The 12333-nt window shown below is 52.9% G+C and overlaps 1 protein-coding gene across 1 annotated transcript in view; it reads left to right on the top strand.

The window, feature by feature from the left end:
• The window catches only part of NRBP1 (nuclear receptor binding protein 1), a 78962-nt gene extending 67510 nt beyond the window's left edge, over positions 1-11452 (top strand). Inside the window, 3 exon segments of the mRNA XM_073673699.1 lie at positions 10065-10128; positions 10205-10260; positions 10335-11452. Coding sequence (XP_073529800.1) covers positions 10065-10128; positions 10205-10260; positions 10335-10433 — 219 coding nt within the window. The 3' untranslated portion in view covers positions 10434-11452.
• Positions 11453-12333: the final 881 nt, after the last annotated feature.

Below are 12333 nucleotides of genomic sequence, written 5' to 3'. Positions count from 1 at the left end.
TGCCTACACTCCTACATACTACTGCCCTCACCCTCCACAGGCAAGGTCTATACCCCTATATAGTACTGCCCTCACCCTTCACAGCCGATGCCTACACCCCTACATACTACTGCCCTCACCCTCCACAGGCAAGGTCTATACCCCTATATAGTACTGCCCTCACCCTTCACAGCCGATGCCTACACTCCTACATACTACTGCTCTCACCCTCCACAGGCAAGGTCTATACCCCTATATAGTACTGCCCTCACCGTTCACAGCCGATGCCTACACCCTTACATACTACTGCTCTCACCCTCCGCAGGCAGGTTTATACCCCTATATAGTACTGCCCTCACCCTTCACAGCCGATGCCTACACCCCTACATACTACTGCTCTCACCCTCCACAGGCAAGGTCTATTCCCCTATATAGTACTGCCCTCATCCTTCACAGCCGATGCCTACACCCCTACATACTACTGCTCTCACCCTCCGCAGGCGAGGTCTATACCCCTATATAGTACTGCCCTCACCCTTCACAGCCGATGCCTACACCCCTACATACTACTGCTCTCACCCTCCGCAGGCGAGGTCTATACCCCTATATAGTACTGCCGTCACCCTTCACAGCCGATGCCTACACCCCTACATACTACTGCTCTCACCCTCCACAGGCAAGGTCTATACCCCTATATAGTACTGCCCTCACCCTTCACAGCCGATGCCTACACCCCTACATACTACTGCCCTCACCCTCCACAGGCAAGATCTATACCCCTATATAGTACTGCCCTCACCCTTCACAGCAGATGCCTACACCCCTACATACTACTGCCCTCACCCTCCACAGGCAAGGTCTATACCCCTATATAGTACTGCCCTCACCCTTCACAGGCAAGGTCTATACCCCTATATACTACTGCTCTCACCCTCCACAGGCAAGGTCTATACCCCTATATACTACTGCTCTCACCCTCCACAGGCAAGATCTATACCCCTATATAGTACTGCCCTCACCCTCCACAGGCAAGGTCTATACCCCTATATACTACTGCTCTTACCCTCCACAGGCAAGATCTATACCCCTATATAGTACTGCCGTCACCCTCCACAGGCAAGGTCTATACCCCTATATACTACTGCTCTCACCCTCCACAGGCAAGATCTATACCCCTATATAGTACTGCCGTCACCCTTCACAGCCGATGCCTACACCCCTACATACTACTGCCCTCACCCTCCGCAGGCAAGGTCTATACCCCTATATAGTACTGCCCTCACCCTTCACAGCCGATGCCTACACCCCTACATACTACTGCTCTCACCCTCCACGGGCAAGGTCTATACCCCTATATAGTACTGCCCTCACCCTTCACAGCCGATGTCTACACCCCTACATACTACTGCCCTCACCCTCCACAGGCAAGGTCTATACCCCTATATAGTACTGCCCTCACCCTTCACAGCCGATGCCTACACCCCTACATACTACTGCCGTCACCCTTCACAGGCAAGGTCTATACCCCTATATACTACTGCCCTCACCCTCCGCAGGCAAGGTCTATACCCCTATATAGTATTGCCCTCACCCTTCACAGCCGATGCCTACATCCCTACATACTACTGCTCTCACCCTCCGCAGGCAAGGTCTATACCCCTTTATAGTACTGCCCTCACCCTTCACAGCCGATGCCTACACCCCTACATACTACTGCTCTCACCCTCCACAGGCAAGGTCTATACCCCTATATAGTACTGCCGTCACCCTTCACAGCCGATGCCTACACTCCTACATACTACTGCCCTCACCCTCCACAGGCAAGGTCTATACCCCTATATAGTACTGCCCTCACCCTTCACGGCCGATGCCTACACTCCTACATACTACTGCTCTCACCCTCCACAGGCAAGGTCTATACCCCTATATAGTACTGCCCTCACCGTTCACAGCCGATGCCTACACCCCTACATACTACTGCTCTCACCCTCCGCAGGCAAGGTCTATACCCCTATATAGTACTGCCCTCACCCTTCACAGCCGATGCCTACACCCCTACATACTACTGCTCTCACCCTCCACAGGCAAGGTCTATACCCCTATATAGTACTGCCCTCACCCTTCACAGCCGATGCCTACACCCCTACATACTACTGCCCTCACCCTCCACAGGCAAGGTCTATACCCCTATATAGTACTGCCCTCACCCTTCACAGCCGATGCCTACACCCCTACATACTACTGCTCTCACCCTCCACAGGCAAGGTCTATACCCCTATATAGTACTGCCCTCACCCTTCACAGCCGATGCCTACACCCCTACATACTACTGCCCTCACCCTCCACAGGCAAGGTCTATACCCCTATATAGTGCTGCCCTCACCCTTAACAGCCGATGCCTACACCCCTACATACTACTGCTCTCACCCTCCACAGGCAAGATCTATACCCCTATATAGTACTGCCCTCACCCTTCACAGCCGATGCCTACACCCCTACATACTACTGCTCTCACCCTCCACAGGCAAGGTCTATACCCCTATATAGTACTGCCCTCACCCTTCACAGCCGATGCCTACACCCCTACATACTACTGCTCTCACCCTCCACAGGCAAGGTCTATACCCCTATATAGTACTGCCCTCACCCTTAACAGCCGATGCCTACACCCCTACATACTACTGCCCTCACCCTCCACAGGCAAGGTCTATATCCCTATATAGTACTGCCCTCACCCTTAACAGCCGATGCCTACACCCCTACATACTACTGCTCTCACCCTCCACAGGCAAGATCTATACCCCTATATAGTACTGCCCTCACCCTTCACAGTCGATGCCTACACCCCTACATAGTACTGCTCTAACCCTCCACAGGCAAGGTCTATATCCCTATATAGTACTGCCCTCACCCTTCACAGCCGATGCCTACACCCCTACATACTACTGCCCTCACCCTCCACAGGCAAGGTCTATACCCCTATATAGTACTGCCCTCACCCTTAACAGCCGATGCCTACACCCCTACATACTACTGCTCTCACCCTCCACAGGCAAGATCTATACCCCTATATAGTACTGCCCTCACCCTTCACAGCCGATGCCTACACCCCTACATACTACTGCTCTCACCCTCCACAGGCAAGGTCTATACCCCTATATAGTACTGCCCTCACCCTTAACAGCCGATGCCTACACCCCTACATACTACTGCCCTCACCCTCCACAGGCAAGGTCTATATCCCTATATAGTACTGCCCTCACCCTTCACAGCCGATGCCTACACCCCTACATACTACTGCCCTCACCCTCCACAGGCAAGGTCTATACCCCTATATAGTACTGCCCTCACCCTTAACAGCCGATGCCTACACCCCTACATACTACTGCTCTCACCCTCCACAGGCAAGATCTATACCCCTATATAGTACTGCCCTCACCCTTCACAGCCGATGCCTACACCCCTACATACTACTGCTCTCACCCTCCACAGGCAAGGTCTATACCCCTATATAGTACTGCCCTCACCCTTCACAGCCGATGCCTACACCCCTACATACTACTGCTCTCACCCTCCACAGGCAAGGTCTATACCCCTATATAGTACTGCCGTCACCCTTCACAGCCGATGCCTACACCCCTACATACTACTGCTCTCACCCTCCACAGGCAAGATCTATACCCCTATATAGTACTGCCCTCACCCTTCACAGCCGATGCCTACACCCCTACATACTACTGCTCTCACCCTCCACAGGCAAGGTCTATACCCCTATATAGTACTGCCGTCACCCTTCACAGCCGATGCCTACACCCCTACATACTACTGCCCTCACCCTCCGCAGGCAAGGTCTATACCCCTATATAGTACTGCCCTCACCCTTCACAGCCGATGCCTACACCCCTACATACTACTGCCCTCACCCTCCGCAGGCAAGATCTATACCCCTATATAGTACTGCCCTCACCCTTCACAGCCGATGCCTACACCCCTATATAGTACTGCCCTCACCCTTCACAGCCGATGCCTACACCCCTACATACTACTGCCCTCACCCTCCGCAGGCAAGATCTATACCCCTATATAGTACTATCCTCACCCTTCACAGCCGATGCCTACACCCCTACATACTACTGCTCTCACCCTCCACAGGCAAGATCTATACCCCTATATAGTACTGCCCTCACCCTTCACAGCCGATGCCTACACCCCTATATAGTACTGCCCTCACCCTTCACAGGCAAGGTCTATATCCCTATATAGTACTGCCCTCACCCTTCACAGCCGATGCCTACACCCCTATATACTACTGCTCTCACCCTCCACAGGCGAGGTCTATACCCCTATATACTACTGCCCTCACCCTCCGCAGGCAAGGTCTATACCCCTATATACTACTGCTCTCACCCTCCACAGGCAAGGTCTATACCCCTATATAGTACTGCCCTCACCCTTCACAGCCGATGCCTACACCCCTACATACTACTGCCCTCACCCTCCGCAGGCGAGGTTTATACCCCTATATAGTACTGCCCTCACCCTTCACAGCCGATGCCTACACCCCTACATACTACTGCTTTCACCCTCCACAGGCAAGATCTATACCCCTATATAGTACTGCCCTCACCCTTCACAGCCGATGCCTACACCCCTACATACTACTGCCCTCACCCTCCACAGGCAAGGTCTATACCCCTATATACTACTGCCCTCACCCTCCGCAGGCAAGGTCTATACCCCTATATACTACTGCTCTCACCCTCCACAGGCAAGATCTATACCCCTATATAGTACTGCCCTCACCCTTCACAGCCGATGCCTACACTCCTACATACTACTGCTCTCACCCTCCACAGGCAAGGTCTATACCCCTATATAGTACTGCCCTCACCCTTCACAGCCGATGCCTACACCCCTACATACTACTGCCCTCACCCTCCACAGGCAAGGTCTATACCCCTATATAGTACTGCCCTCACCCTTCACAGCCGATGCCTACACCCCTACATACTACTGCTCTCACCCTCCACAGGCAAGGTCTATACCCCTATATAGTACTATCCTCACCCTTCACAGCCGATGCCTACACTCCTACATACTACTGCCCTCACCCTCCACAGGCAAGATCTATACCCCTATATAGTACTGCCCTCACCCTTCACAGCCGATGCCTACACCCCTACATACTACTGCTCTCACCCTCCACAGGCAAGGTCTATACCCCTATATAGTACTGCCCTCACCCTTCACAGCCGATGCCTACACTCCTACATACTACTGCCCTCACCCTCCACAGGCAAGGTCTATACCCCTATATAGTACTGCCCTCACCCTTCACAGCCGATGCCTACACCCCTACATACTACTGCCCTCACCCTCCACAGGCAAGGTCTATACCCCTATATAGTACTGCCCTCACCCTTCACAGCCGATGCCTACATCCCTACATACTACTGCTCTCACCCTCCGCAGGCGAGGTCTATACCCCTATATAGTACTGCCCTCACCCTTCACAGCCGATGCCTACACTCCTACATACTACTGCCCTCACCCTCCACAGGCAAGATCTATACCCCTATATAGTACTGCCCTCACCCTTCACAGCCGATGCCTACACCCCTACATACTACTGCTCTCACCCTCCGCAGGCGAGGTCTATACCCCTATATAGTACTGCCCTCACCCTTCACAGCCGATGCCTACACCCCTACATACTACTGCCCTCACCCTCCACAGGCAAGATCTATACCCCTATATAGTACTGCCCTCACCCTTCACAGCCGATGCCTACACCCCTACATACTACTGCCCTCACCCTCCACAGGCAAGGTCTATACCCCTATATAGTACTGCTCTCACCCTCCGCAGGCGAGGTCTATACCCCTATATACTACTGCCCTCACCCTCCACAGGCAAGATCTATACCCCTATATAGTACTGCCCTCACCCTTCACAGCCGATGCCTACACTCCTACATACTACTGCCCTCACCCTCCACAGGCAAGGTCTATACCCCTATATAGTACTGCCCTCACCCTTCACAGCCGATGCCTACACTCCTACATACTACTGCTCTCACCCTCCACAGGCAAGGTCTATACCCCTATATAGTACTGCCGTCACCCTTCACAGCCGATGCCTACACTCCTACATACTACTGCCCTCACCCTCCACAGGCAAGGTCTATACCCCTATATAGTACTGCCCTCACCCTTCACAGCCGATGCCTACACTCCTACATACTACTGCTCTCACCCTCCACAGGCAAGGTCTATACCCCTATATAGTACTGCCCTCACCCTTCACAGCCGATGCCTACACCCCTACATACTACTGCTCTCACCCTCCACAGGCAAGATCTATACCCCTATATAGTACTGCCCTCACCCTTCACAGCCGATACCTACACCCCTACATACTACTGCCCTCACCCTCCACAGGCAAGGTCTATACCCCTATATAGTACTGCCCTCACCCTTCACAGGCAAGGTCTATACCCCTATATAGTACTGCCCTCACCCTTCACAGCCGATGCCTACACCCCTACATACTACTGCCCTCACCCTCCACAGGCAAGGTCTATACCCCTATATAGTACTGCCCTCACCCTTCACAGCCGATGCCTACACCCCTACATACTACTGCTCTCACCCTCCGCAGGCAAGGTCTATACCCCTATATAGTACTGCCCTCACCCTTCACAGCCGATGCCTACACCCCTACATACTACTGCCCTCACCCTCCACAGGCAAGGTCTATATCCCTATATAGTACTGCCCTCACCCTTCACAGCCGATGCCTACACCCCTACATACTACTGCCCTCACCCTCCACAGGCAAGGTCTATACCCCTATATAGTACTGCCCTCACCCTTCACAGCCAATGCCTATACCCCTACATACTACTGCCCTCACCCTCCACAGGCAAGGTCTATATCCCTATATAGTACTGCCCTCACCCTTCACAGCCGATGCCTACACCCCTACATACTACTGCTCTCACCCTCCACAGGCAAGATCTATACCCCTATATAGTACTGCCCTCACCCTTCACAGGCAAGGTCTATACTCCTATATAGTACTGCCCTCACCCTTCACAGGCAAGGTCTATACCCCTATATACTACTGCTCTCACCCTCCACAGGCAAGGTCTATATCCCTATATAGTACTGCCCTCACCCTTCACAGCCGATGCCTACATCCCTACATACTACTGCTCTCACCCTCCGCAGGCAAGGTCTATACCCCTATATAGTACTGCCGTCACCCTTCACAGGCAAGGTCTATACCCCTATATACTACTGCTCTCACCCTCCACAGGCAAGGTCTATACCCCTATATAGTACTGCCCTCACCCTTCACAGCCGATGCCTACACCCCTACATACTACTGCCCTCACCCTCCACAGGCAAGATCTATACCCCTATATAGTACTGCCCTCACCCTCCACAGACAAGATCTATACCCCTATATACTACTGCCCTCACCCTCCACAGGCAAGATCTATACCCCTATATACTACTGCCCTCACCCTCCACAGACAAGATCTATACCCCTATATACTACTGCCCTCACCCTCTACACTTTAACACCTGATTTTGTATGTCGACCTTCCCCCTCCTCTCACATGACCGGTTCTGCTTCACCAATCATCTTCTCGGCAGACCTTCCCTCTCACCCTCAGTTCAGCCTCCCTGCTCATCTTCTCCTCCTCCTCCTCCTGGCTCTTGCCTCCTCTCACACCACCTGTTCTTCTCCTCTGCAGACCTTCCCTCCTCTCCCTCTCTGTTCTGCTCGCTTCCTCCTCTACCTTCTCGGCAGACCTTCCCTCTCACCCTCCGTTCAGCCTCCCTGCTCCTCTTCTCCTCCTCCTGGCTCTTGCCTCCTCTCACACCACCTGTTCTTCTCCTCTGCAGACCTTCCCTCCTCTCCCCCTCTGTTCTGTCGGCTTCCTCCTCAATCTTCTCTGCAGACCTTCCCTCCTCTCCCCCTCTGTTCTGTCGGCTTCCTCCTCAATCTTCTCTGCAGACCTTCCCTCCTCTCCCCCTCTGTTCTGTCGGCTTCCTCCTCAATCTTCTCTGCAGACCTTCCCTCCTCTCCCCCTCTGTTCTGCCGGCTTCCTCCTCAATCTTCTCTGCAGACCTTCCCTCCTCTCCCCCTCTGTTCTGTCGGCTTCCTCCTCAATCTTCTCTGCAGACCTTCCCTCCTCTCCCCCTCTGTTCTGCCCGCTTCCTCCTCAATCTTCTCTGCAGACTTTCCCTCCTCTCCCCCTCCGTTCTGCCCGCTTCCTCCTCAATCTTCTCTGCAGACCTTCCCTCCTCTCCCCCTCTGTTCTGCCCGCTTCCTCCTCAATCTTCTCTGCAGACCTTCCCTCCTCTCCCCCTCTGTTCTGCCCGCTTCCTTCTCAATCTTCTCTGCAGACCTTCCCTCCTCTCCCCCTCTGTTCTGCCCGCTTCCTCCTCAATCTTCTCTGCAGACCTTCCCTCCTCTCCCCCTCTGTTCTGCCGGCTTCCTCCTCAATCTTCTCTGCAGACCTTCCCTCCTCTCCCCCTCTGTTCTGCCGGCTTCCTCCTCAATCTTCTCTGCAGACCTTCCCTCCTCTCCCCCTCTGTTCTGCCGGCTTCCTCCTCAATCTTCTCTGCAGACCTTCCCTCCTCTCCCCCTCTGTTCTGCCCGCTTCCTCCTCAATCTTCTCTGCAGACCTTCCCTCCTCTCCCCCTCTGTTCTGCCCGCTTCCTCCTCAATCTTCTCTGCAGACCTTCCCTCCTCTCCCCCTCTGTTCTGCCCGCTTCCTTCTCAATCTTCTCTGCAGACCTTCCCTCCTCTCCCCCTCTGTTCTGCCCGCTTCCTCCTCAATCTTCTCTGCAGACCTTCCCTCCTCGCCCCCTCTGTTCTGCCCGCTTCCTCCTCAATCTTCTCTGCAGACCTTCCCTCCTCTCCCCCTCTGTTCTGCCGGCTTCCTCATCAATCTTCTCTGCAGACCTTCCCTCCTCTCCCCCTCTGTTCTGCCCGCTTCCTCCTCAATCTTCTCTGCAGACCTTCCCTCCTCTCCCCCTCTGTTCTGCCCGCTTCCTCATCAATCTTCTCTGCAGACCTTCCCTCCTCTCCCCCTCTGTTCTGCCCGCTTCCTTCTCAATCTTCTCTGCAGACCTTCCCTCCTCTCCCCCTCTGTTCTGCCTGCTTCCTCCTCAATCTTCTCTGCAGACCTTCCCTCCTCTCCCCCTCTGTTCTGCCCGCTTCCTTCTCAATCTTCTCTGCAGACCTTCCCTACTCTCCCCCTCTGTTCTGCCGGCTTCCTCATCAATCTTCTCTGCAGACCTTCCCTCCTCTCCCCCTCTGTTCTGCCCGCTTCCTTCTCAATCTTCTCTGCAGACCTTCCCTCCTCTCCCCCTCTGTTCTGCCCGCTTCCTCCTCAATCTTCTCTGCAGACCTTCCCTCCTCTCCCCCTCTGTTCTGCCCGCTTCCTCCTCAGTCTTCTCTGCAGACCTTCCCTCCTCTCCCCCTCTGTTCTGCCGGCTTCCTCATCAATCTTCTCTGCAGACCTTCCCTCCTCTCCCCCTCTGTTCTGCCCGCTTCCTCCTCAATCTTCTCTGCAGACCTTCCCTCCTCTCCCCCTCTGTTCTGCCCGCTTCCTCTTCAATCTTCTCTGCAGACCTTCCCTCCTCTCCCCCTCTGTTCTGCCCGCTTCCTCCTCAGTCTTCTCTGCAGACCTTCCCTCCTCTCCCCCTCTGTTCTGCCGGCTTCCTCATCAATCTTCTCTGCAGACCTTCCCTCCTCTCCCCCTCTGTTCTGCCCGCTTCCTCCTCAATCTTCTCTGCAGACCTTCCCTCCTCTCCCCCTCTGTTCTGCCCGCTTCCTCCTCAATCTTCTCTGCAGACCTTCCCTCCTCTCCCCCTCTGTTCTGCCTGCTTCCTCCTCAATCTTCTCTGCAGACCTTCCCTCTTCTCCCCCTCTGTTCTGCCCGCTTCCTCCTCAGTCTTCTCTGCAGACCTTCCCTCCTCTCACCCTCTGTTCTGCCCGCTTCCTCCTCAGTCTTCTCTGCAGACCTTCCCTCCTCTCACCCTGAATCTGGTTTTGCTCCTCAGGTGACGTTGTTGCTGAAGCTGGAGGATAAGCTGAACAGACACTTAAGCTGTGACGTGTTACCCAGTGAGTATGGAGCTGAGGGCAGGGTTGTCCTGTGGGGTCGACCACTGTACCTGATGTTTTTCCCATTTATTTTTAGATGAGCATATCCCAGACCTAGCCATGGAGCTGGTGCAGCTAGGCTTTGTCAGTGAGGTGAGAGTCCCGTCTATGGAGTCAGATCAGGGCTGAGCAACGCTACTGGTGCTAATCTTGTCTTCACGTTTCAGGCCGACCAGAGCCGACTTGCCTGTCTACTTGAAGAAGCCTTCAGTAAATTCTTCTTTGCTCGGAATGGGAATGTGATGGCTGTTACGGTGTCATCATAGCAATTAGTAGTATCAGCCGGCTGGACAGCTAGCCAAACCGCCCTGCAGATGGAACGTCATCCTCTGTCAACATTTCCACCTCCCTTCGGCCAGGAACAGTGCGGGACGCGGGAAGATGCCAAACCCCGATCTAGATGTCTCTGGACTGTCCTAGCCAGACACAGGAGTTCATCTGATTGCTGGCTCTGGACTCTTCTGGATGGACACCGAGATCAATGGTGGACTGATCGCAGACTTGGGGCTATCGTGGCCACAAACAGAGGGTTGCAGCAGTGTTTCTGCAGTTTTAGGACACACTTGGCAAATGTCCGTTTGGTTAAGATCCTTGAACTGCCTGGGCAGGTTGAAGAGGTGGAGAGTGGTGCGACTGAGCTCTCTGGCATGTCCTGGCTAGACACGGTTTACGCAGTAGTAGTCTGTTGGTTGTACAGAATGGCTGTCCTTGTGGCGGTGCGTAAGTAATGTATCTGATGGTGGAAGCACCATGTTCTTGAGGGTTAGCCGCACTCTGCTGTCTATTCTCTGTGGGTGATGGGACAATCATATTTTGCTGCGCAGCAGAGGACGGGGGACCATGGCTTCCTGCCTTGTCATGCTTTTCATGCAGCAGCTCTGACTGGCTGCAGCCACCTAGTGCTCGAGCTTCCTGTGTAGTGTTTACAGCCTTGATGGGTCCAGCGTTGTACCGCTGTGTAAGGTCGCTGGTGACTGGCGGAGGTCGGAGTTGTCCATGTGGCTGAGACCTCTGCATGGGAAGATGCGGATCGTATTGTTATGTGGTGTCGTCTCTGGGGTCAGCAATGTCCTCCGTTGGAGCGGTGGTCCTATTGGAGGGGAGGGCACACGACGGTGACACCTGCTGGATCCCAGTCTAGCCGTGCGGTAGAGACGGCACTCTATAGCTTTGCACACTATGAACCTAACCTGTATTTCTTTTTGTGGCGTCATTTTTATGTGGAACTAATAACTTTTTATTATTTTTTTTTCTCTGTAAATAAAGTTGACATTTGTTCTATTTACCTGCGGAAAATTGTCAAGAGTACCCATGAAAATCCTTGCGATGGTGGAGGAGACGGCGTTCTGCGCAGTGTCCACCTTACATCGTTCTACAAATTGTTGTGATGTCAATTATTAATGCTAGACCCTATTTAATAGTTAGGACACAAGTCCATTGAGTCCAACCTCTGTACCCTAACATCAAGAAAAGGAGGATGTGCGGGCGCTAAGTGTTTGCAGGTTATATAAGGAAAAATATACAGAGAAAATAGGATAAGCGATATAATAGTATGCAAATATATGGATACACACACGAGGGGCGTTCATCTACACGAGGGGTGGTGTTATCTACCCCAGCATTTTCTGTCAGCTTTCCTGGACATGTAACAGAAACAGTAGAAGTTCAGTCTGATGAAAGCGCTGGAAGTGACAGGATGGAAAGTATAGTACACTGCGGCGGTGAGGGATCTGGAGCTACCTTCCTTGATTGGGTTTCTTTTCTGCCTTTGTAAGAAATCCATGAAAGGATGATGCACCTTCCTACTACCAAATCAAGTTTTGGGCCAAGCAGTTTGAATGGGGTAGGAAATCAATTAATGAATACCCCCTGTTCAGGGCGACCTGTTGAAGCATCTTAAGAGGAAATGTGCCGTAAAGTGGAGGACATTATTTTAGAAGACCATCGTCAAAGTCAGTGTTATAGCTCATGAATTGGATATTGCAGTTGGTACGGTTTCCAGTATCGTTCATGATGTTTTGATGATGTTGGAGGTTAGTTCCCAGTTGGTGCCACCAATGGTTGATGCCTGAGCCAAAAATGTCATCAATTTAGCCAAGAGAATTTAGACCTGCTTAGAGAAAATCCAGGAGACTTCTATTCTCAAATTATTATAGGTGATGAAAC

The sequence above is a fragment of the Phyllobates terribilis genome, unplaced genomic scaffold (genome assembly GCF_046119375.1).
Source record: "Phyllobates terribilis strain yellow unplaced genomic scaffold, ASM4611937v1 Scaffold_3__8_contigs__length_932513732, whole genome shotgun sequence".
Lineage (NCBI taxonomy): Eukaryota > Metazoa > Chordata > Amphibia > Anura > Dendrobatidae > Phyllobates > Phyllobates terribilis.
Note: the sequence above shows the minus strand (reverse complement) of the source record. Positions and strands in the feature narration are given on the sequence as shown.